At 38.4% G+C, this 26,856-nt stretch overlaps 1 protein-coding gene across 4 annotated transcripts in view; it reads left to right on the top strand.

Moving 5' to 3' along the window:
- Nucleotides 1–26,856, top strand: part of TRPC4AP (transient receptor potential cation channel subfamily C member 4 associated protein) — a 71,170-nt gene that overhangs the window by 18,369 nt on the left and 25,945 nt on the right. For all 4 annotated transcript variants that reach the window (XM_090286297.1, XM_090286296.1, XM_090286299.1 and 1 more), the window contains exons 2-8: nt 1,054–1,182; nt 4,134–4,250; nt 8,392–8,449; nt 9,936–9,991; nt 12,120–12,248; nt 16,113–16,320; nt 25,631–25,816. In XM_090286297.1, the coding sequence (XP_090142423.1) occupies nt 1,054–1,182; nt 4,134–4,250; nt 8,392–8,449; nt 9,936–9,991; nt 12,120–12,248; nt 16,113–16,320; nt 25,631–25,816 (883 nt within the window). The remainder of the gene's footprint in view (nt 1–1,053; nt 1,183–4,133; nt 4,251–8,391; nt 8,450–9,935; nt 9,992–12,119; nt 12,249–16,112; nt 16,321–25,630; nt 25,817–26,856) is intronic.

Raw genomic sequence — 26,856 nt, 5'->3', positions numbered from 1 at the left:
GTTGTTAGGACTGACATGTGTCAGGATAGACTGAAACGTTATTGAAGACCTGCATTTCCTGTAATAACAGTTCCAAGGAACTTTTCATCTGATTGAGGGGCAGGTGCACATGAAAATAATTGACATCCAGCCCCTGATAATGGCTTGTCCCACAAGTGTTAGTGGGAATTGTGCCATAATTGATTAATGTACCTGTCATTAAACTAGTGCCTGGCATTCTTTGAGAGAGGAAGGCCTGCAGGACAAACAAGTTGGTACCCTCTGAATGAGCTTGTCCTCTACAGGAGGAGGTGAACAAATGAACTATTAATTATGGTACCGTAGGATAAATATTAAATAAGGGCCCAGTGAAAGGGCACCTAGTTCTTAGAAAGGAGAGGTGAAAGCCAATCAAGGGACGTTTCTAGCCATTTGGTTTGCATTTTGAAGACGGAGAAGGAGCTTCCAGATAGAAAAGACAGGGAGAGGGTATTTTAGGGGAAACACATGTGCAGAGGGACACACAGAGAGAATATATTTATTTGGACCCTAGAGTGTGCATTGGGAAAGAGACGGGGCTAGAAAGGAAAGTAGGTGATAGGACTTGAAGGGTGTTGTATCTCAAGGCAACGGGTTGACTTTTAGCTTTAGGAGGCTCCTAGAAAGAGGCCTTTGAATTACTTGTCCTGTGTGAATTTGGGAAACAGTTGTTCTCCTTTGCCCTATGTGCCAGTACAATTGTCCCTCAGTATCCGCGGGCTATTGGTTGCAAGACCCCTGCGGATAACAAAATCTGCTGATGCTCAAGTCCCTTGGATAACATGGAAGTGAACAGTTCATACACTCAGCCCTCCACATCCGTGGATTCCCAACCACAGTTCGGAAACATTGTTTTCAGTCTGCATTTGGTTGAATCTGTGGATGCAAAACCTGGGGACAGAGGGCCAGCTGTGTATTTACTGAAAAAAATCCTCATGTAGGTAGACCCACACAGTTCATGCCCATGTTGTTCAAGGTCAACTGTAGTTCTTTCCTCAGTAGTAAAATATTTCTCTCTCTCTTTTTGACTCACAGTTCACTGAGACTTTTTTGATGGAGAGGGACAAACAGTCCAAATGGAGTGGAATTCCTCAGCTGCTCCTTAAGCTGTATGCAACCAGCCACCTCCACAGTGACTTCGTTGAGTGTCAAAACATCCTCAAGGTAATTCTTTCAGGCGTTGGAGGGGCTGCAGTTCAGGGCCTGCAAGTGACACAAAATGTCTGCTTTTTAAAAAAATCTCTCTTTCAGTCTACTTTTTAAAATAGCTTATTTTTATTAGGTAAGCTATAGAGAATTCGGGAAGTTCAGAAAAGTGCAAAGAAGAAAATGAAAATCACTTATAAAGAAAATAAAAACCTTACCACCCAGGGGTAATCACTGTTGAGTTCCCTGTGTGTGTCCTTCTGGGCTTGGTTTTGTGTCAGTGCTTATAGTGGGAGGTCAGCACTGTGCCCTGGGATTGAGATGGCCTTCTTTTTGAATAGGGTTTAAAAGATCCCAAATTACTGAAGATTCATGGAAGTGGCCTTGTGGTTGTTGATAATTACACCTAATATTAGGTGATGGAAGGGACTGGGCTTGGTGGTTGGGAAAGAAATGGAAAGAATGCAGATAGGTGTGGTCAAGCAGTTCTCAAACCTGAGTGTGTGTCGGAATCGCCTGGAAGGCTTGTTAGAACAGTGCTGGGCCCCACTCCCAGAGTTTCTGATTGAGTAGGTCTGGGGTTACCTTATATAAACTTTAGCCTAGAGGATGGGGGGTGGTCCAAATTTGAATTTAGGGTACCAGCTTTAGCTGCAGTTGAAACCCATGCAAGTTATATTTGGTCATAATGAAACTTAATGGTACACTCTTCTTCAGAGGTGAAGTTTTGATCATCATATAATAAGTCATTCTAAAATATAATAAGCTCCAGAATAAGCTTAATCTTTACCTTTAAAAAGAGATGCTTTGGACTGCATCTACTGTGAGGATGAAGACCCTTGTCAGCAATCACTGTCAGCATTTCAGAAAGTGTGGACATGTCTCCAAAGGGCTACATAGTTATTGTGAAGGATCCCAGAGGCGTGCTGCTGAGGGACTTCAATTACATCTATTTTTCTTTCTAAAGGTCCTTTACTGTCTCACATAATTGGCAAGCACAGGTGTGAATTCAGGAGCTGAACAGAGTTAGGCTATCCATTTCTTATTTTGATATCTGTGCGTGACCTCAAGTTCCTCCACGTAATCACAGGTCCAGGGTGATATTTCTACAGCATGGGCTAGCCACTGAGGTGGGGGGAATGAGAAACTCTTGGCTAGGCCTGATCACCTGCTCCTGGGGCTGAGACTGAGGTGCTTGTTGACAACCCCAGCAGAACTATGTGGAAAGTGGGGAGGAGCATTTCCTATAAGGAAACGGGGCTGTTAACCTGAAGAAGAGAGAAAGCTGCTGGGCAGGAAAAGGTCAGATGCTTTTTATAGTCTCTTTTTCAGTTGAAAAAACCAAGACTCGCCCAAAACCTATGGCTACTATATGATGAGCCCAGCTTTGTCTTATCCAAAGACGAGCTTCCACTCTACTACGTTGCCAACAGGAAGTACTTCCTGATTTTATAGATTAGAAAAACGAGATCTAGAGAAAGTGGTTCAGTCACTAATTAATGTGACCCCGGGCATCCTTGTGGATTTTTTTTCGCCTGTAAAATGAGTAAAACTGTACTGACTTCACTGAATTATTTTAAGGATTAAATGAACTAAAATGGAAAAGCCCAGTGCCTGGCATTAAACAGGTGATCCGGAAGAGTGAGTTCTCCTTTTCTTGATGTGCACTACCTGGACCAGCAGCATCCGCATCACTTGGGAACTTGTTATAAATGCACTTTCCCAGACTCCACCATAGACCTATCGAAACTCTGCAGGTGGGACCCAGTAGTCTGAATTTTAAGAGGCCTTCAGATGATTCCGATGCTCACCAGTGTTTGAACAATGTTTTCAGTAGCCCAGTGTGTTCCTTTTTCCCTCACAGGTCCCTGAGGAGAGAGCATGATCAGCAGGGCCTAGAGTCTTCCTATTCTCTCCCCTATTTCATCCAAAATAGTTCTGCTTTCTTCTGTGAGCACAGACACTGGAGTCAGACTTCTGTGTTTAAATCCTGGCTCTACCACTGTGTGACATTGACAAGCTTCCTTATTTGTAAAATTGGGATAAATTACTGTTATCTCTCACAGGATTGTGAGGATTAAAGGAGGTAATACATGAAGGGTTTAGAACCAAGTATGAAATAAATTAGCTATTGCTACCATTATTACCATTTTTATTATTATCAACTTTTCTGTAAGATTATTTATTTATTTTATTAGCTCTGTTCTCTATCAACAAAGGATTCTTTGGCCCCTCCAAATTTGACACCCTCTGCACTACATTGACTGTATTAAATACCTGCTCTGTCCAGGGATCTAAGGATAATACAAAGAGGAATCTGTTTCAGTCTTATCTTCAAGGAACATTTAATCTAGGAGAGAAATACCATATGTTTGTGAAGACATACAAAGTAAGAATGCTAAATGATACTTGAGCAATGTTCTGGTTATTGCTGCAGAACCAGCCATCCCGAAGCTTAGTAGCTTGAAATAATAATCACCATTTATCTCGAACAATTTTAGAGATTGATCAAGTGGTTCTTTTGCTTCATGTGGTGTTGGGTTGGTATTGAATCATCTAGAAGGTCCAAAATGGCTTCACTCACATGCCTGGCAGGTTGATGCTGACTCGGCTGGCCTCAGTTCTCCTCATGGCCTCTTGAGGTGTCCATGTTGGACTTCTCACAGCATGGTGAGTGGGTTCTGAGATGGCAAAAGCCAACTTTGCCAGTCTTTCTTAAGGCTTAGGCCAGAATTAGCATGGTGTCACTTCTGCTGCGTCCTGCTGGTTGAAGCGAGTCACGCCAGCCTAGATTCATGTGGGAGATGATTCTCCCGGGGGGTCTTAATGCAGGAAGTGTGGTTCATTGGGGGTTATCTTTGTGCTCATGGGGATTTAAGTTGTGACTGAAGTGCACACTGATGCTTTCGTGACTGGTGTGTGTGAGATATGAAAACTGAATGTCTCTCTGTACACTTTTTTTAAACTAGGAAATCTCTCCTCTTCTCTCCATGGAGGCCATGGCATTTGTTACTGAAGAGAGGAAACTTACCCAAGAAACCACTTACCCCAATACATATATTTTTGACTTGTTTGGAGGTGTTGATGTAAGTAGTTGTTATTTCTACTGCAATTACTACTACTTAATGGTTTGAGAAGTTAACTCTTGAAATAGAAGACAGGAAACATTTCAGAATATGTAGCAAACATTTGAGAATTTGAATTTTAAAAGCTCAGTAGCACTCACCTGTGTTGAAGCAGCATAGCTTTTACTTTAGAATTGATTGATTTGATAATATTGCCACCTTTTCTTGGTAAAGCACAAAGTTAAAAGTATGTCTCCTACTTCCCCATTGTCCTCTCCTCAGAGACAGCTGTGATTACTGGTATCTTCTGTGTCCTTCCAGAGATGTTGTGTGTGTGTATGTGTGTGTAAGTAACCCTGCCATCCCCACTTCAGGTTTATTTTCTCCCCATACAGAGGTGGCATATGATATACACAGGTACATTGCTTTACCTTGCTTTTTCCATGTGAATTCTCTTTCATGTGAGTCATGTAAATGTGCTTCCTTTTAAGCAGCTCTGTAGTATTCCCTGGTATAATTGTACCATAATTTATTTACCTAGGCCTCGACTGATGGGTATTAGCATTTTCTCACACCTTTCCTATTACAGATTGCAGAAAAGGTTTTTGTACATCCTTTTGTGTTTATTTGAATATACATTGTACCTTTGAGGTCAAAGCATCTGTGTCTTTCATTGTTTATAAACTTGTCAGTTTACATACTTAAGAGGTTTTTTCAACTTACCTCCCCAGTAACACGGTGTAGGAGTGCCTGTTTGCTCACATCATCACCATCACAGAGTGTATGTGTACGGTTTTTGGCCTTTGTTATTGAAGTATAACTTGCATACAGAAAAGCACACCAATAACAACCACAAAATAAATTTACCTTTGTCATTACCACCCGATCACAAAACAGAACGTTACTGGCACCCACTAGCCTCCTTCACCAAATATAGTATTTTAAGTATTTTAAATATTTACTAAGCAGATAGAACAAAATGTTATTTCTTCATAGTATTTTTACAGCTTTATTGAGATATAGTTCACATACCATACAATTCAGTCATTTAAAAATGTTTGATTTAGTGGTTTTTAGTGTATTCATAGATATGTGCACCATCACCACAGGCAATTTCAGAGCATTTTTATCCCCCCAGAAAGAAACTCCGTGTTTTAGCTATTATTCCTCCAGTCCCATCATAGACAACTATTACTCTGTTTTCTGTCTCTATAGATATTTCTGTTCTGGACATTTTATATTAATGGAATCATGTAATATGTGATCATTTGTTACCAACTTTTTACTTAGCTTAATATTTTCAAGATTTGTCTATGTTGTCGCATGTATCAGCACTCCATTCCTTTTATGGTTGAATAATGGTTTATTGTATGCTTATACCACATTTTGTATATCCATTCTTCAGTGATGGACATTTGGGCTATTTCCACTTTTTTGGCTATTATGAATAATGGAACCGTTAATATTTGCGTACAAGTTTCTGTGTGGACTTGAATTTTCTTTATTTTAAGGTATAGAGGTAAGATTACTGGGTCTTGTGGTAACTCCTTTGTTTAATCCTTTGAGGAACCATTACATTTTCCAAAGCAGCTGCACCATGCCCACCAGCAATGTATGAAGGTTTCAGGTTTTCCACATCCTCATCAAAACTTGTTCTATATGTGTTTTTGAATATAGCCAGCCATCTTAGTGGGTGTAAAGTGGTATCCCACTGTGGTTTAGATTTGCATTGGCTAATGGTGTTCACATCCTTTTATGTGCTTATATAGCATTTGCACATCTTCCTTGGAAAAGTGTCTGTCTCCTTTTCTCATTTTTTAATCTTTTTATTATGAGTTCTAAGAGTTCTTTATATGTTCTCCATAGTTTTTAAAATTTGCATTTTTCTGAGTGAGATTGAATATCATTTTGTGTGTTTATAAGTTGTTTCTTTTCTGCCAGTTGTCTGTTAGTGGCTTTTGCATTCTTTCTATTTAGTTACTAGACTTTTCTCTCATTGATTTTCTATCTTAGTTCTTTCAGTTTGCTATGATAAATGTTATAGACCAGGTAGCTTATAAACAACAGAAATTTATTCCTTACACCTCTGGAGTCCGGGCAGTATAAGATCATTGCACTGGCTGATTTGGTGTCTGGTAAAGGCCCTCTTCCAGGTTGCAGACTACCAGCTCTTTCCCATTTCCTCACATGGAAGGGACTAGGGATCTCTCTGGAGCCTCTTTTATAAGGGTAGAATCTCATTCATGAGGTCTCTGCATTCATGACCTAATCATGCCTGAGGCCCTACCTCTTAATGCCATCACATTAGGCAGTAGGATTTCACATAGGAATTTTGAGTGGTTACAGACATTCAGATCATAAGAATTTGTAACTACTCTTCGTTTTTTAAGGTCCTTTGTCTTATGTGTTGTATTTTTTTTCCTCATTGGAGAATTGAATTTTGACTTTGTTTATGGTACTTCTAAATGTAGAAGGGTTTTTTAAAAACGTAGGAAGGTTTACTTGTTAGGTTGTTGTATGGATCCGTCTTTTACTTTCATGGCTTCAGAATTTTGTTTCTTGCTTTTCCCACTGTTGGATTATAAACTATTTCTATGTTTCCTTCTAATACTTAAAATTTTTTATCATGTATAAATTTTTGCATCATTCCAAATTTATTTTGCTGTAACGAGTGAAGGACTGGGATCCTACTTTTTCCCCTAGATATCTGTCCTTACACCCATCATCGGGATGGAGCATGAAGGAGGCTTTCAGGGTGTTGTGGTTATTCTGAGTCTTGATCTGGGTGTTGATTGTACAGGAATGATGTTCACTTTGTAAAAACTGGAGCTGTATGCTTAACATTTCTGCTCTGTTGTATCATGTTATGCTTCAGTTTTTAAAAAGTTTTCTCTCCTTAGAGATGCCATTTCTACAAAAGTAGAGATTGAATATTAAACATTTGTATAAATATTGTTTACCGTAGACTTGATTCTTTAATTTCTGCTCAGCATTCACTCTCCTCAACAGTCCCAGTGGCCCTGTACCATTTACTTACTAGTCAGCTCAAGGAGCAACCCCCGCCCCAACTTCTAAATCATTTATCAAGGAATGTAGTTAATAGAAAGCAATGTGTTTATGGGAGGAAAAAGAATAATGTGGGTCTCTAGCCTCATGTCTATCTTTACTGAAAATGCGACTTTTTACAGCAGGTGCCTTAGGACACTTTGGATCAATTGTTCTTGGTTTTATGGGGGGTTTCTCTCCTGCACTGAGTTAGATTGGCTTCTCCAGGAACCTCACTCAGTCTGTTCATAAATACAGGCTTTTGGGTCATTTTTGCCCATCACGGACCTCTTGTTGGTGCATTTTTCTTGTCAGACTCCCTCCGTTGTTTGTTGTGTTGAAGTCTTCTGTGTCTTTGCTGTTGCTTAGTTGTCTGTTATTGAAAGTGGGATGTTGAAGTGTTCAACTCTTACTTTTTTTGAATTTTCTGTTTCCTTCATTCTGTTAGCTTTTGCTTCATTTTTTTTGAGGCTCTGTTATTAAGTGCATCTTTGTTTACAATTGTTATATCCCCTTCATGGGTTGACCCTGTTAAAATGGTAAATTGTCCTCCTTTGTTTCAACAGAATGGGTTTTTAAATGCATATGCTCGTTTAAATAGGTGAATCAAAATTGTGTTGTACTTAAATATGTAAAATGAAAAATGAATGCATATTACCCCTAGTCCCGGTAAATATCAGCATTAATAATTAATAGTATATCTTTTGAGATTCTTTTTATAAACATGTTTATAAAAGGAAAAAGAAAGTTCTTTAAGCAAAAGAAGGATCGTAGTGATATTCTGCAGCTTTGAAAAAATTAAGCCACATTGGATCCCAGAGATTACCTAATCTAACTGTTTTTTAATATGAGAAAACTAGGCCATGGTGGGCATTAACTTGCCCAAGTTTACATGGGAATAGGCGACTAAGCTGGAACTGGAACTCAGGTTTGCAGACTCGGTATAGAGCTCACTGCCGCCTGCCTGTGTTGGGAACAAGAGACTCTTGTAATGCTGTTACAGATATTTGGGCCATGAGTTAGCATAGCGAAGATTGTTTTATAAGTTGTACTTTGAATTAATTTTGAAGATTTTAGCTAAAAAGATTTTTTTTTTTTTTTTTTTTTTTTTTTGTAGCTCCTTGTAGAAATCCTTATGAGGCCTACAGTCTCCATCCGGGGACAGAAACTGAAAAGTAAGTATACTTGTCAGCCACTTCCCCATTTTCCAACCTGCTGATACGATGGTGGTTCCTGGAAGTTTCTCTTCTTTCCCTTTCTAACTCTTTAACAGTGAACGCATGCCTTCCATCCAATGGCAAGATACTCTCTCCACTCCCAACTAAGCAGCTCTATGTATTCATTCTGTACTAGGTGGAAACACAGGCTGGTGCTTTAAAAGAAAAAGTGTGAAAACCACTGGGCTAAAAGAATTGCATCTTTGTACTTTTCTAATAGTTCTTGGGTTCAGCTTTTATGTTTTCATTGGAAATTCTTACTTCTCTCATATAGTTGAGAGTGAAAAATAACCTGGTAAGATCAAAAAAGCTATTTTTGTTGTTGTTGTTGTTATAAAGGTGATAGATGCTCTTTGTAAAAAGTTCAGTCAGTACCAGAATGCAAAAATGTAAAAAGTAAGTGTTTGGTAGTGCATTATTTCTTAAGCTGCGTAGTGGGTATATGAGTAGTATTTTGTTATTCTTCTTTATAATTTATGCATGTTACAAATATTCTTTTTAGGTATTCAGTACTTAATTTAAAAAAAAGGATAAGAAAACTTTACTTGGCATTAAAAACCAGAAATCACTTAATATTTGATGAGTGCCCTTCTACAAACATCACATATATATTTTTTAATTAAAACAAAATTTCTTTCCTCACATCAATGTGACATACTTTATAAGACCTCATTTGTACATACAGTTACAGTATTCCCTTACTTATTGCGGGTATTACATTCTAGAGCCCCCCCCCCCCCCGCACGATAGTATTATATATATTTTAAGGCTTTATAAACCCTTCCCACACACTTATAAACCGTTCCCAGTCCCTTATAAACCTTTCCCACTCCTTTATTAACCTTTTCCACACTTTTATAAACACTACTTATGTTCTTAAACATATTCTACACTCTTAAACCTATGTAACTTTAACAACATACATATATAGTACTGCAAAATCCTGTGATATAGCGAAAAATCCATGATAAATAATTAAAAATAATATTTTAAAAAACCCCATGATACAGTGAGGCCGCGATAAGTGAACCAGGATATAGAGAGGGACTCCTATACTCTTACATATTAAGCTGTTTATTTTTGTCTATTTAAACAGCAAAAAACCCTAAAACTAAAATCTTGGATATATTCTAAGCAAGCTTTTGTACAAGGGGAACATGGCATATTTTAAATGATATCACTGCAGATAAATTAGGAACACTATGGAGCATAGTAAGAAAATGGCTACTATATCAAACCAAAAGCAGTCTACAAATCGGTTTGTAGGTTCTGATGGGCACCATGAAAATCTTTGGTAAATAAGGACTAGAATGAGATATGCTTACAAGAAAATAATCATCTTGGAGGAGGTTATGAAGAATAGTTTTTGTTTTCAAAAAATTGAATACACTTATACTATCTTTTTAATGATAAAAATAGCCAATTATTGTCCATTTGCTTTCAGTAAGTGATGAAATGTCCAAGGACTGTCTGAGCATCCTATATAACACCTGTGTCTGTGTAAGTACCCTGCCTTTGAGGCTGCGTGCCCTCCCCGCCACGTTTGAGTGTCTGAGAAGGGAAGGTGAGGGCGGGGGTGGTAGATGTGAGAGCTGTCTTCAGACATTGGAGGACCTGGGCTTGTTTTATGTGTGTCTGAGAACCGGAACCAACAGGGAGAGATTGTGGGGAGGCAGCTGACCCTTAACGTGAGTTGAACTGCACGGATCCACCCACGTAGGACCCTGCACATGGTTCTAACCCGTGTTGTTCAAGAGTCATCTGCATTTTCACTTCGTAGTTGGGAGTTGTGGATCCGGAGCGATGACTGTAGTTACATGTGGCTTTTCAGCTGCCTGTAACCCGTGTATTGTTTAAGGGTCAACTGCAGTTGTTAAGAGCCAAACCCCGGAGGTGTCCAAGCAGAGACTGAACAATTACTTAACAAAGAAATAGAAGCATTGGAAGAGTATCTGTGACCTTTAAGATACCTTTTAACCTCATTATACCTATTTCTTTGTTTTCCGTGTTAGAAGACAAAACAAATCAAAAGCCCCACCCACGTACTGAGGAGGACACTGCTGCACTGACCCTGAGTGAGAAAGAATGGCCAGTAAAGGAAGAAATTCGGTAGAAAGTAAAGAGCACAGCACTTGGTGCTAGAACTTGGTTTTCAGTTCTGGCCTTTGGCTTAGTGCTTATTAGTTCATCTCCCTGAGCTTCAGTTTCTTGTCGATAGACTGCAGTTACTAATCATACTGACATCATAGGATTGTTGTGAGGACTAAATGAGATAGAAGTACTTTGTAAAGCAGTTTTTTATAAGACACAGTACCTGTCTTCTGGGGACATCTATGGTAAACTAAAAACCATGAATCCTAATACGTGACAGAATGAAACAAGGGCTGGCTGCAGAGGTGAAATCTGTGGGCTATGACAGTGCCAAGGAACATTTAATTTTATTTCTTGCCACATTCAAAAAAAGGTTTCAGGCATCGTACAGGAGTACATAAAATGTACCAAAATCAAAAATTTTGAAGTAGGTAGGAATGAAAAGGATAAAATAAGGTGAGGATAAAACATATATCTAGGAATTGGGCTGATATAAAAATGTAGACCATAAAATCATCTGTATTATGGATGGTGCACAAAGTTGGATTTGAGCTTGTTGGCAACCAACACAAATAGGAAAATATGTTTTAACATTCATGCAGCTCAGCATCTATAACAGTGCTGTGCACTAGAAATACAATGCAAGGCACTTAGGTTACTTTAAATTTCTTTGTAGCAACTTTTTTTTTTTTTTACAAAGTAATAAAAAACAGTAGGAATAAGTAGTTAATCTTAATAAGCTTAAAATTCAAAATAAACGTAAAGATATTTACATTCTCTTTTTTTGTATTATCTTTCAAAATCTAGTGTTTTTACACTCAGCACATCTCAGTTCAGACTAACCATATTTCAAGTGCTTAATAGCCACATTAGCTCGTGGCACAAATAGGCACAGACAGAACTCTAAGATAAAAATATCATTGTTCAAGAACGCACAATTACTCTTGCAGCTAAGGCCACAAAGAAATTGTCCTTATTAAAAAAAAAAAAATGATTGTGTGATGTAATTGACTTCGTCATTGATTGGCTTTTAGAGTTGCAAATACCAGTACTGAGGGACTGGGCAGAAAACAAGAAATGGTTTGAAGGTACCTGTTTTAGAGTGGGGACTTGTGCAAATTGTGACAAACCGGGAGTAAGCATATTCTGCCTTAAAGACATTGAAATTCCAAAATTCAAAAGTACTGCTTACTGTTATGATGTGGGATTGTGTTTCCAGTAGCTGGAAGGGATATCTTGTTCTTATTTTTTATTAGGATTTTATTTATTTTTTAGAGAGAGGGTAAAGGAGGGAGAAAGAGAGGGAGTGCAACATCGATTTGAGAGAAAAACATTGATCAGTTGCTCTTGTGTGCACCCCAGCTGGGGACTGAACCCACAACCCAGGCATGTGACCCGACTGGGAATCAAACCGTCTACCCCTCACCTTGTGAGATGATGCCTGACCAACTGAGTCATACTGGTCAGGGCTTGCTTTTTATATATATATTTTTGTATTTATAACTTATTCTGCCTTTTCTCTCCTCCCTTGTGATAGACGGAAGGAGTTACAAAGCGTTTGGCAGAAAAGAATGACTTTGTGATCTTCCTATTTACACTGATGACGAGTAAGAAGACATTCTTACAAACAGCAACCCTCATCGAAGATATTTTGGGTGTTAAAAAGGTGAGCTATGTCCTCCAGCAGATGGGTAACCAGGTTGGGGGAGGGTGTCTCAGATGATTGGATTCTGAAACAAATTTTCTTTGAAAAGAAAAGTTCTTCCATACTCCTAGTGTTAAATTATTTTTTGTGTTACTTAACTGTATTCAAGTAAAAACTAGGTTATACTTTATATACTTACTGATGTATCTTATATGACTATAAAACCTAAACAAATAATACAGATTGAAATCAAACTAATTATAAAACTTGAAAGCTCAGATTGACTTCATGAATTTAATGTGATGGCTAATGTTACTTTGCCAAAATCAAATTGCCCCTCAGTAATTATTATAATGCAAGATCTATTTAGCATACCTACTACTGTATGCTATGTGGCTTCATTCTCTTGCCACTTTTCTATATTTGAACTGCTATGACACCTTCGTTCATTAGGATATGTTTCCCTTGGTGATGGTGTTTGACTTTGACTTTCATTTATTAAGTTCACCTCTGTTTTTCCCATTAGTTGTCAACAGTTAACATTAGGTGACACCAACACCAGAGACACAAATATGAGCACTGAAGTTCAGCCACTTGGTCATAAGATAGACATTCAAGTAATCCAGAATATACTTAAAAAAAAAAAAAAAGAACCCTGCTGGTATGGCCCAGTGGTTTGAGTACCGGCCTGTGAACCAAAGGTTGCCAGTTCAATTCCCAGTCAGGGCACATGCCTGGGTTGCAGGCCAGGTCCCCAGTTGGGGGCGCTCATCAGGCAACCTCACATTCATGTCTCTCTCCCTCTCTTTCTCCTTCCCTTTCCCTCTCTCTAAAAATAAATAAAATCATTTAAAAAATAAATTAAAAAAATATATGACTGAAATGAAAACACTAAATTAAAAATTTATCATTGGGAACTCACAACCCCAAAAAACATTCTCATAGACTTCTGTTACAGAATCACTATATTAGATTTTTGGTGTAATGTTTGCAAGGACCTGAAGCTTATTGCCCAAGTTTTTGTCCCATACCTCCATGTTGGTTGCAGGTTGGCAGATTTTTTCTCTTACTACTGGGGAGGCAGGAGCAGCCTCTTAGAGTTGGCATTACTGGGAAAAGGGCACTCATATGCATTATATTTTCCTCAGCTTTTATTTCTGTCTTTTCTGCTGCACTTTTCCTCAGGTCCTGTTTGTTATCACCCGGGCAGAAGATGCATAAGAGGCCCATTGTGTGTAGAAACACATTGGAAATGTGTGCAGGTCCCAGACAGGCCCTTTGTGCACTTTGATAAAAAGGCTTTGTTATTTTTCCACTAACTGTGTGTTCCAGCAAGTGTGTGAGAGGGGGCTTCCAGGGCAGAAATTCCAGTCTCCCTGGCAGTATCAGCATAGGAGTCTAGAATGGTTGCTTCTGTGTTGCCAAAAATGTTGATGAGTTCTGTTAGACATTATGGGTACCTTGGGTGCAGTTTGCAAGGGAGACAGACAACATAAAGAAGGAACCCAAGTCACAAACTGGAAAAGGTATTTGCAACCCATGCTACTAACAAAGGACTGGTAGTCAGAATTTATCAAGAATTCTTAGACATCAGCAAGAAAAATGGTCAGTGATATGAATAGGCATTTCACAGAAGAGAAACAAATGATCCATAAATATAAGAGAAGATGCTTAACCTCATTGCTAATCAGGGAAGTGCAAACCAAGACCATAGTGAGAGAGACAGAGCAACTTTGGTGAGAATGTGTATTATTGATAACTCTTCTATACTGATGATACTTTTTTATATCAACAGAATATCTTTTGTTTTCTACTTGAATATGCATATACTCTGTGACCCAGCACCCAGGTGTGCACTGCCCTGAGGGCCACGAGATCAGTTTTGTGCCTGAATCACCTGTGACCTATGCCCAAGCCCACACATGGGAAAGCTCATTCCCAGAACAGTGATTCTGAGAAATGGAAACACTAAATTGAAACTAAGAGGTTGTGAAATCAGTTCAGTGGGTCTGCCACCTCAATAGAAAAGATCAAATTGTGTCATGTAAGGGTACTGTTTGAAGAAGTTTTTGTTTCATATTTATACACTTATTTATATGATACACTCACTTATGTGTGTTTACTCCGTTGTTAAGGAAAATTTATTTCTTACTCTTGGACATTGTCAGAATGATTTGTAATATACTACCCTAGAAAAACTGCACATATACATTAAGAAACACAGAACAAAAAACTGAAACCAAGCCTGTGATCCATCAACAGGAAAATGGATAAATATACTCCCTTCACACAGTAGAATAAAGGCATACCTCGGAGATACTGCAGGTACTGCAATAAAGCAAGTATTGCAATAAAGGAGTTGCCATCTTTATGCCGGTGGAGGTCTTGCCTTCTATTTGTTAAAAATGCAAGATCTGTCTAAATAAATTAAAAAATAACCATGAAAAAAAAAATGCAACATCTGTGAAGTGCAACGAAGCAAAGTGCGATAAAACAAGGTATGCCTGTGTTGGAAAGGGGTGAAAATAAATGAACTGTTGCTAAAAGTAGCAGCACAGGTGAATCATAGAAATTATTGCCAGAAGTCAGTTGCAGAAGAATGTGTATAGTATATTTTTATAAAGCTCAAAAATAAGCAAACTCAGTCATAAGATAAAACTTTTTAAAGACTAATAAAATTCAGGATAGTGGTGGTAACCTCTGGCAGAAAGGCATGGAGGTGTGAGAGTAAAGGCAACACAGCAATTCACTTAGTTATGTTTCATACCATATGTTGTATGTGTCAAATAAATAAAAATTAAAATACATCTGACCCTTGAACAATGCAGGCTTGAACTGCATGGGTCCATTTATATGCAGATTTTTAGTCAATTTTTAATTTTAAAATGTTTTTCTTAAAATCTGCAAATGTCATCTATTAAATGAAATTTTCTCCTTTTGAAATATCCTTATATTCCTCAGATAATACCATGTAACAAAAAACATTTTAGAAAATTCCTTAACTTGATATATCTATTAAAACTTACAGCAAACATTAAATTTAATGTTAAACTTTGGAAATATTTCTATTAAAGTCAAGAAAAAAGCACGATGCCTATTACTTTCTCTAGATAATTGGTTACTTGTGCATATACAGGAGACACCTATAGAAATGTTCATTGCAACATTATTTAATAGTGTAAAACTGTAGTTCACCTATATATATATATATAAAGAATAAATTTGGGGAGTAAAACAGTGAAAAATGAGTGAAATAGAGTTACTTATATCAGTGCAGTTAAGTCTCAATGTTGACTGAAAAGTGAGGTGTTATATGATACCATTCATACTGCATGCAGAACAATACTCTTATGTTTTTATGGAAATGTTCTTAAGTATAAAAATGTGGGAATAATAAACACAAAGTTCAAAATGATGAGTACCTCTGGGGAGAGAGAAGGGAATGCACCTGGGTGGGGAGACATGGGCTTTCGGCTATATTTGAAATATGTTCTTTCTTTATTTTTTTTTGAAATAATGTTATTTCTTAAGAAGAAAAGATCTGTAGCAAGAATAGCAGTTTTTGATTGATAAAACTTGAGTGGTAGATAATTTCTTCCTTTTTTTAATAGGCAAAATGAGCCACATGAGCAAAGGTAGAGAATAAGAACAGTGGTGCTCAAAGGCTTTTAATCCTCAAACCAGTCCTACGACGTAGGTTGGTCCCATTTGACAAATAAACGGACCTAAGAGAGGTTCTGTAACTTACCTAAGGCTGCACAGCTGCAACTTGGAGAGCTGGGATTTGAACAAAAGTGGCTGGATTCTTAGGGGAACGCAGAGGAGGAGCACATCCAATCTCTAATGAACTGAGCACGGCAATTGTTTTATTTGTGTCTTCTCTAGGAAATGATCCGACTAGATGAAGTCCCCAATCTGAGTTCCTTAGTATCCAATTTTGATCAGCAGCAGCTTGCTAATTTCTGCCGGATTCTGGCTGTCACCATCTCAGAGATGGATACAGGAAATGATGACAAGCACACACTTCTCGCCAAAAATGCCCAGCAGAAGAAGAGCTTAAGCCTGGGGCCTTCTGCAGCTGAAATCAACCAAGGTAAAGTCTCTAAACTCTCAGAATTTTAAGATTGTAGCTGTAAGACACCTTCTTAAATTATCTAGTTTAAAAAAAAATCTCTAGGGATTAATCCATATGAGGGTTTCTAGGGTCACTTAGAGTATGCACAATTTGTGTGTATTTGTTCATTATCTGGGGGGACCAAGTCCATAGCCTTCATCAGATTTTTTAATGGACCAGAACCTCAAAAAGTTAAGAATCATCGTTTATCAGTTAAAAATACCTGTACCTTTTGATCCACTAAGCCTCTCTGGGCCTTTAGTTTATAGATTACACATATACACACATATATACAAGGTTATTCATTGCAAAAGAGACTGCTTAATTTATAGAATATATAATGGAAAATTATATAGCTTTTAAGGAAAATGAAGAAAATCTCTGTATACTGATACAGGAAAGGCTCCAAGGTATATTAACGGTAAAAAGGAAAATGCAGAACTGTATGTATAATATGATACTTTTTGTATTAAGGTAGAAAGCAGGGACTAACACCAAATGTATCTGTTTGCTCATATACAGCATACATAAACTGAAAGCACACACAGGAAACCTGAAGTGGCCACCTATTAGGTGTGAATATGTTATTATATATATATTCGATTTTAGAACCATATGGGTATATTAGTTATTTAAATTAAAAAAAAAAAAAAGAAAAACTTCTGCCCAACCTGTTGCTTTTTGGTAGCAAATGAACTCTGTTCTGTTGTCCTTGACTAAGCAGATTTTGGCTAAATTGGGCATATGTGTGTTTGGTCATGAGTATAGATGATTCATATTTAAACTAAAACATTTTTGTCTTAAAAGCTAGTTCTTTAACATTAATAGGCTAGAAACATAGTTGATGAAAAACATAGCATGTGTACCATAGGGTTAACCAAATAACCAAAGTGAACTAATAAAAATGTATCACTGAAAAGCAGCAGCAGGGAACCAGGACCGTTCTGCAGCAGATGATGCTTTGAAAACACTGCACTGTTTCTCAAGTCCAGTTGACCAGATATGCGCATCCCCAGGCCCGTCTCTGCAGAATTGCTAACGGCTGCCCAGCAGCCTTCCCTCTAAATACTGACTATGAGTGCTTCGTTAACTTCATTAACATCATGGTTCGAGTTATGAACACCAGATGGTCATAACTGTACTTGTGGGTTATTAGGGAATGTAATTTTATACTTTCCAGTCGTATGTAAAAACAGAAGTGCGTGAACTCTATAACCCCAGGTTTGTGGTTCTCCCCTCAGGTTTGTTTTCCTCTCCTGAGTCCATAGCCTTTCTTGGTCTGTGCAGGCTTTTCTTTCCCCCTCTTTTCTTATGACTTTTGAAAAATACTCAGGTTAGTAAATCATAAAATATGCATTTTTAAAATCATGTGAATTTTATTATAGCTAAGTTATACCTCAAGGCTGCTTTAAATTACATATATATATATACACTAAACAAAAGTTCACATTTTTCATCTCCTGCTATATGGCAAACATTGAGCCATATATTTATTAGAAGTAATTTTATATAATCCTCCAAGCAAACCTGTGAAATAGAGATTAGTATTGGGTTGGCCAAAGAAGTTCATTTGTTTTTTTTCTCTAAGAAGGCTCTAGTAGCGCATAGTTGTCTTTAAGTTTTTTCAAAACAGTTTGGTTATACTGTAGTGTGACAGCTGTCATATCAGCGTCCATTTTTTTAAAAAACATCAAAATTGGTGAATTTTTGTGCGGCCATTTTAATAATGGAAGATGAAAGAAAATACGCAACATTTTCAGTATATTATGCTTTATTATTTCAAGAACGGTAAAAATGCAACTAAACACAAAAATAGATTTGTGCAGTATATGGAGAAGGCGCTGTGACTGATCAAAGGTGTCAAAAGTGGTTTGCAAAGTTTCATGATAGAGATTTCTGCTGGATGATGCTCCACAGTCAGGTAGACCAGTTGAAGTTGATAGCGATCAAATTGAGACATTAATTTGAGAACAATCAACAAACCATGTGGGAGATAGCCAACATACTCAGAATATCCAAATCAATAAAGTTACTGGTGCAAATGAAAAATGTGTCTTTTATTTTACAGAAAAAAACTAAATCAACTTTTTAGTCAACCCAATATCTTCATTGCACAGCTTTAGAAACTGAGGATCATAAAGGTTCAGCATTGTGTGTGCTGAGGCTCTTTAAGTTAACTTTCAACTTTTAGTTTCCCATTTAAGGAATCTGTTTTATCCTGTTAGTATTGATTACCTTCATGTACCTGCTTGTGAGTGGACTTAAGTAAAACCAGCATTAACCATCACCCTTGGGGAATGAGGTTTTTCTACTTAGTTGTTTTTTTAATTAACTGAATTTTAACCCCAAGCCAGTTTTCTTTGATTTGGGGGATTAAAAAAGTCTTTATGAAAGGTCTAGATTCACTTTCGTACTTGTGTGACTAACACATGATATAATCTCCACATGATACCTGCTTGTATCTTTTGGGATAAAGCTTTATTAAATGTTTATTTTAGCACATGATAATGTATAGAGTCTAGGCTTTCTCAGCCCTCTGACCATAAATCCCATCTCTCTGCTCTCCCATGCCATACACATTTTTCTCCAGTCAGATGCTCTGGGAAGGCCAAGGTAAACATAGTTAAATCACGAATACGTTGGAAAGATCTTAGTCCTCAGTGTTGTCATGCTTTAATTGAATTCCAAAACGAATACTTTTAAATAGAGGTATGGGTAGCAGTCAGCTCTGGCTGCCATAGCAAGATACCATAGACTGGGTGGCTTAAGTAACAGAAATTCATTTTCTCACGGTTCTGGAGGCTAGAGATCAAGATCAAGGTGCCATCAGTGGTATGGCCTCTCTGGTAGACAGCCACCTTCTCACTGTGTCCCATGTGGCCTTTCCTCTTTGCGGGCACAGAGAGATCTCTGGTATCTCTTTCTCTTATATAAGGACATTGGTCCTGTTGTATTAGGGCCCCACTCTTACAGCCTCATTTAATTGCCTCCCCCAAAGGCTCGCTCTCAAAATATAGATTAGGGCTTTCAGCATATGAATTTGTGAAGGGGGCAGAAGAAGCACACAATTCAGTTCATAGTGGTTCGGAAAACTAAAGCATGTAGGATGCTGCCAAACGTTTGTGGGTTTTTTTGTTGTTGTTTGTTTGTTGTTGTTTTTAATATATTGTAATTCTGGACTAGTTTTCTTGCCCAGCAAAATAATGCTTTATCCTATCTTCCTGGAGCTCAGATAATTAAAATGTTAGATCCCTTTTCAGGGTTCTCAGAACTACTAGTTGTCCCTTCTGTCGATTCAGATGGGAACACGTGGCTCTGTCTGGGGGAACAATCCTTCAGGGTCTTAGAGGTGTAGATGAAGCCACAGGGCTGGGTAATTATCAGTGCATAGGTGCCTCTGAGCTGAGAGAGGCTGATTTATGCAACGCCTGAGCTGCAGTGGAATTCTCAATCATCTCAGGTAACTGAAAAGCAGGGCCTGACCTGTGAGAGGACAATTTACAGGAGCATTTGTAAACACTGGCATTTTAACAAATAAGGCGAAGAGCCCTGCTTTTGCAGAAATTCTCAAGTGGTGAGTGTTTTAGTTGTCAGCCAGTTTAACATTAACCAGCAGTGTGGTAGAGCTACTGATAAGGCGGTGAGAATACAAAGACTGTACAGTGCTCTGTATGTAAGGCGGTGAGTGTAATTGGGTCACTATTTTGCAGGGAGGGGGTAGGAAGGGGAGTCCATCGCTTTCATCAGCTTTTCAAAAGATGAGTGACTCTTAAAAGCTCAGGAATCTGCAGTGGGACTCAGAGTCCTGGGCAGCTTACATCTGAGGAGCTGTGTTAGTGTCTATGGTTTAGACACTGGGTCTTAGGACCTGTCTTGTGAGGAACAGCTAAAAAAACTGGAGAAAAGAAATGAAAATTTTCATGTACAATCCAATCGCATTTATTTATTTTTGGAAAAGGTGATATATATCTAAGGTTTAAAATATTCATAAGGTACAAAAGGAACAGCAAGTATACAGTAGAAAGTTTGTTCCCTTCCCCATGGTAACCTATTACCGTTTTCTCATGTGTCCTCCAGACATGTTGCCCAGTCATGGGGGTGGGGGAGGGGGAGCAGGAGATTGCCTCCTCCCTGCTTGTACAGAGGAGATGGTGAAAGAGGCATCATTCTGCCCCTGGCTTTTAACTTTATCTTGCAAAGCATTTCATCCCAGTACATTTGAAAGTATCTAATTCCTAGTTACAGCTACATAATATTCCTTTATACGAGCATACCATAACTATCTAATTCCCTACTGATGGGAATTTGATCTGTTTCAAGTCTTTGTTCCTACAAATAGCAACCTCGTGTATAGAATATAATGTGTAGGATATTTGCTTTTTGAATTTTGATGTTGACAAATCAAACTTCCAAGGAAATTACTGGCTCATCTTCCCACTTCATATACTCTTCCCAGTACAGGGCCTGTTTAACTTCTTGGTATTTGTCAAACCCATAAGTAAAAATTGTCTTTAACAAAACATACAATAAAGATTAAATTTTAAAAAAACTATCTCTATTTTTTTAATTAAGATGAAAGTAACATAAACTTAACCATTTAAAATGAAAAATTTGGTGGCATTTAGCACATTTACAACTTGTGTGTATAATGCATGTAATGTGCATTTACATTTGTCTATCTAGTTCCAAAACAGTTTCATCACTCCAAAAAGAAACCCTATACACATTAAGCAGCTATTTCCCATTTTTCTTAACTCCTGGCAATCACTTGCTTTCTATTTGTGGGTTTACCACTTCTGGATATTTCATATAAATGGAATCCTGCAATATGCCACCTTTTGTATCATGTATCATGCTTCTTTTACTTAGCACGATGTTTTTTACTGTAGCATGTCACTACTTCATTCCATTTTATGGCTGAATAATATTCATTGTATGTGTGTACCTCAATTTGTTTATCCATTTGTTGATAGACATTGGGTGTTTCCATCTTTTGGCTATTGTGAATAGTTCTGCTGTGAACATGTGTGTACATGTATTTATTTGAAAACCTATTTTCATTTCTTTTGGGTATACAGTAGTCCCTCTCTATATCGTGGTTCACTTATCACGACCTCACTGTATCGCGGGATTTTTAAAAATATTTTTAATTATTTATTGTGGATTTTTCACTGTATCGCGGGATTTTGCGGTACTGTATACATAGTTGTTAAAGTTACATAGGTTTAAGAGTGTAGAATATGAACTTCCAGCCAAGATGGAGGCCTAGACTGACACACTTCATCTCCCTCCACAACTAAGAAGGAATACAACTACTGCAAAACCAGAAATAACCGGAAGTTCCAGAAAATAAATGGAAGTCCAACGTATGAAGTTATAAAGAAGCGCTGCTCGTCAGGATGGGTAGGAGGGGCGAAACTAGGGCGGAGAGGTCAAGCTGTGCTGGCGGCGGTGGCTGCAGCGACGAGTGGTGGGACTGCGGTAAGCACAGGCACCCGTATTTAAGGGGAGGCGAGAAGCACCTGGGGAGCACCCTTGGTTGCAGACCAGACCCATCAGCTCACGATTCTAATGCTAGGGAAGGCAGACCCCCATTGCCTCGGACTGTGAGGGTTGGAGGGGGCGGGGATGGAGGAGGAGGCTCTTGGTCTCTCAGCGGAGAGTTAATGGCAGGAATCCATCTTGGACCCCCACTCCCACAGAAAACACCACAGCGTGGTGAGAAGGGTCGCCCAGTTGTGACAAGTACATGGGGCTCTGCCCACTATAGCATAGGAGGTGTGACAGCCCCGCCCAGGAAGCAAAGGTAAACACAAAACTGTCAGGACGGCACAGATCATTATAGAGATCCCGGTGACGCAGCTGACCGGACAGCAAATATCTAATCTAATGAAGCTGCAGATAGGAAATCTTTCTGAAGCTCAGTTCAGAGCTCTGATTATAAGAATGCTTACAGACCTAACAGCAGATCTTAAACAAGACAGGGAAGGAATGAAGGCTAGTCCTGCTGAAATGAACAAAAACACATACGAAACTAGTGGTGAAAACCAGGGATCAAATCAACAAATCGGAACATAGGGAAGGAACAAACAGTCAACCAGTGCAGAAAGAGGAAACGAAAAGTGAGGAAAATGAGGAGAGGCTCAGAAACCTATGGGACAGCTATAAGCGGGCCAACATCCGAATCATAGGGTTACCAGAAGATGAAGAAGAACTAGAAATTTAAAATTTATGTGAAAAAATAATGAAGCAAAACTTCCCTAACTTGGGGAAGAAAATAGACTTACAGGTCCAGGAAGCACAGAGAGTTCCAAAAAAACTGGACCCAGGGAGAACCACACCAAGACACATTATAATCAAAATGTCCAAAGTTAAGGATAAAGAGAGAATCTTAAAAGCAGCAAGAGAGAATAAGAGAATTACATACAAAGGGGTCCCAATAACACTATTAGCTGATTTCTCAAACTCTGCAGGCAAGAAGGGACTGGCAAGAAATATTCAAAATAATGAAAAGCAAAAACCTACAACCAGGATTACGCTATCCAGCAAAGCTGTCGTTCAGAATAGAAGGGCAGAGAAAGTGCTTCCAGGACAAAGTAAAACTGAGGGAGTTCATCAAATCCAAACCACTGTTATATGAAATGTTAAAGGGACTTGTTTAAGAGAAAGAGGGTCAGAACTATGAACATTAAAATGAAAACTGTATCACAACAACCAACAGCAGAAGCTAGGGAACCGAAACAAAGGCAAACTAAGTAGGCAAAGTGAGTGGGAAAAGAATTATAGGTATGGGTAACATTTATGCGGGGAGGTCAGCAGGGAGGGGGGAAGGGCGAAGGAAAGGAGATGGTATAGGAATTAAGAAGCATTGTAGGAGGGAGTGGAGTAGACAGGAAGATGTTGAGAAGAACTATATGCACAACCAATGGGCATGGACTAAGGTGGGGGACAAATGGAGGGAAGAGGGTCACTGGATGAAGGGAAGCAGAGGGAAAAGAAATTGGGACAACTGTAACAGCATAATCAATAAAGCATATTTTAAAAAGTGTAGAATATGTTTAAGAATATAAGTAGTGTTTATAGAAGTGTAGAAAAGGTTAATAAGGGAGTGGGAAAGCTTAATAAGGGACTGGGAACGGTTTATAAGTGTATGGGAAGGGTTTATAAAGCCTTAAATATATATAAATACTAAAATAAATGTAAGGTTCCTACTTCACAGATTTTCACCTATCGCAGGGGGGTGTCTAGAATGTAATACCCGTGATAACTGAGGGAATACTGTATATTGAGTGGAATTGCTGATCATATGATAATTCTATGTTTAACTTCTCTTTTTTCTTTTTTTATTTATTCCAAACATTATTTTATAGTCACTCACTAATATATAGAGGATGGAAAAAGAGCTAAGATTATTTGCCTAGTTCTGTGGTGGGACTGAATTTATGTGACTTTATATACTCCTCCTAACTAATTGCTTTGTTTTAATTTATTTTATTTTAAAATAATTTTCTTTAATGTATTTTTTTTTTATTTTAAAATTTTTCATTATGGGAAACCTTCCGCTATAAAAGTAGAGACACATATGACACATGTAACAGTCACGATTCTTATTTACCTCTCCTAGCTTCCACTCTACCCCCATCCACTTCTCCCTTCCTCACTTTGAATTATTTTGAAGCAAATCCCAGACATCATAAAACTTCACTGGTATATAGTTCATTGTTTCTACAAGATAACGACTCTTTAAACATAACTCCAATACCATATTATACTTTCCCAAATTAACAGTAATATCTTGATTTTTTTAAGTATATTTTATTGATTATATTGTTACAATAGTTCCAATTTTTTCCCCTTTGCTCCCCTCTGCCCAGCACCCCCGTTCCCCAACAACCCCTCCCCAAGTCCATGCCCATTTTTTAAATAAAAACATAAATAGCCATATTTTGATATTATGAACTATCTAGTTATTTATTAATTTTGAATTAGAAGACATATTTGTATAGCTCAAAAAAACCTTCAGATTCAAAAAGGCGTTCATTGAAGTGTCCCTCCAACTCTATTCCCATTGGCCTAGTTCTCTTTGCCCTCAGCAACCACTGTTTTCTGTCTTTGCTGGAAGATTTATTGCACACACAGAAAATATGTACAGATGTTAGCCTTATTTTAAAGAAGGTTAAAAGATGTTGCTGAGACTTGAACCCAGATTTCCCTACCTCCCAAGTTTATTATGTTCTCTTACACTGATCAAAATTTCCATCCCTTACTCATTATTGTGAGTAAAATGGGATTGGTGGAAATAGGAATTGGGTAATTATTCAGTTCCTAAATTTACCCTCCCCCCCCAAAAAAGCACATCTTTTTTTCTTCCTGCCAGTACTTGTTTGTTACAGGAAAGTCAAACTACAGGTAAGTAGTTTTAAAAGAAGCATTTATATTCTCTTCTACTCAGAAACAGCCACAATAAATATGTTAGTACATATCTTCTCATTCTTTATGTGTATATTATGTAGATATTTTAAAGAAGCAAAGCTTTAAATATTTTTGGCTCAGTTCGTTGGAGCATAGTTCCTTGTACCGAAATGGTTTGATTCCCAGTCGCAGCACATGCCTAGGTTGCAGCTTGATACCCTGTTGGGGTGTGTACAGGAAGGCAACCAGTCAGGGTTTCTCTCTCATATCGATGTTTTCTCTCTAAAATGAATCAGTAAATTAATAACAAGTAAGAAATGGAACTAAGCCAATACAGTTTAAGTAACATTTAAGCATCCTTTTGTAAGTTAAACATCTTTTGAAGTCACTGTATAAAGAGGTATGTGTCATCGTTTTTAGTGTCAGTGTTGTATTACATTTTTTGGCTGTATCATATTTAATCACTATACTGTTAGCATGTAGTTGTTTCCAACTTTTTGTTATTATAGAAACTGCATCAATGAATATCTTTATACAGCTATCTTTGTATATATAGTGGGTTACTTCCTTACGGTAAATTTCCAGAAATGGACCTCCTGGCTCAAAGACATGCAGATTTAAGGCATAGGTTTTTCTAATTTATATTCCCATCAGTTGATATAAGAGAGCCTGCTTCTTTGCACCTGCTAAAATTGTGTTTCTATAACTTTATTACTATTTTACCTTTGTTTGGCCCTTCATGTTAAAGGGAAGCTCTGGCTGACTAGCCGCTGTCAGGTTAGAAATCATTCCTGTCATGCAGGTGAGGAGCAGGTTGTTTGTTGAGTTTTAGAGCTGGTCTCTGTTTTGAAAATTCCCTTTTTTGTTCCCTTGGCAGCGGCCCTTCTCAGCATCCCTGGCTTTGTTGAACGGCTTTGCAAGCTGGCGACTCGAAAGGTGTCAGAGTCAACGGGCACAGCCAGCTTCCTTCAGGAGCTGGAGGAGTGGTACACGTGGCTAGACAATGCTTTGGTGCTAGATGCCCTGATGCGAGTGGCTAATGAGGAATCGGAGCACAGTCAAGGTACTTGCGGTGGGTCTCTGGAGAGGTGGGGCGCTTCCCATGGATTCCTGGAGCCATTCTTGACCTCTTTTCCAAGGAGGATAAAATGAAATTTGCTCAAAGTAGAATTTTTCCGCAGGGCATCCTGGATCATGATTGTAATGATTCTTTTGATTGCTAATGACAGAAACCTCCTTGAAGTCTCTCTAAGGCAGCGGTTCTCAACCTGTGGGTCGCAACCCCCGTAGGGGTGGAATGACCCTTTCACAGAGGTCGCCTAAGACCATCGGAAAACACATATATAATTACATATTGTTTTTGTGATTAATCACTATGCTTTAATTATGTTCAATTTGTAACAATGAAAATACATCCTGCATATCAGATATTTACATTACGATTCATAACAGTAGCAACATTACAGTTATGAAGTAGCAACGAAAAGAATTTTATGGTTGGGGGGTCACCACAATATGAGGAACTGTATGAAAGGGTCACGGCACTAGGAAGGTTGAGAACCACTGTTCTAAGGGGACTTGATCGGAGACATAGTCTAGAGCCAATACCAGAGCCCCTTGGGGACCCAGAGGCTTCTCGTGCTCCGTTTTCTTTCTTCAGTCTCTCTTTTCTCTGATGGGCAGGCCGCATGTAAACGTGCAGGACTATCGTCTTAGCTCCAGCTGCCTGGGGAAGGACTCTGGCCGGCTTGGGTCAGTTGCCCAACCCTGAAGCATTTGAGCAGACAGCAGGATAGCATCAGATTGCACAAACCCAGGAATCTCATTGTAATCATGCAGAAAACACTGAAGGAAGGAAATTCTGGGATGGCAGTGTACAGAGCTCTGCGGACCTGCTACCCCAATGAAACTAGAAACAAAACTTGTGCTTGCCTCGGCAGCACATATACTAAAACTGTAAGCAAAACTTCATGAAACAACAAGAATCCTGACCAGTGTGGCTCAGTTGGTTGGGCGCCATCCCACAAAGCAAAATGTTGCTGATTTCATTCCTGGTCAGAGCACATGCCTGTGTTGCAGTTTAGTTCCTGGTTGGGGCACGTG

The sequence above is a fragment of the Furipterus horrens genome, unplaced genomic scaffold (assembly GCF_987537825.1).
Source record: "Furipterus horrens unplaced genomic scaffold, mFurHor1.1.pri manual_scaffold_8, whole genome shotgun sequence".
Taxonomy (NCBI): Eukaryota; Metazoa; Chordata; class Mammalia; order Chiroptera; family Furipteridae; genus Furipterus; species Furipterus horrens.
The sequence above is the reverse complement of the archived record's forward strand: the minus strand, read 5'-3'. Positions and strand labels throughout refer to the sequence as shown.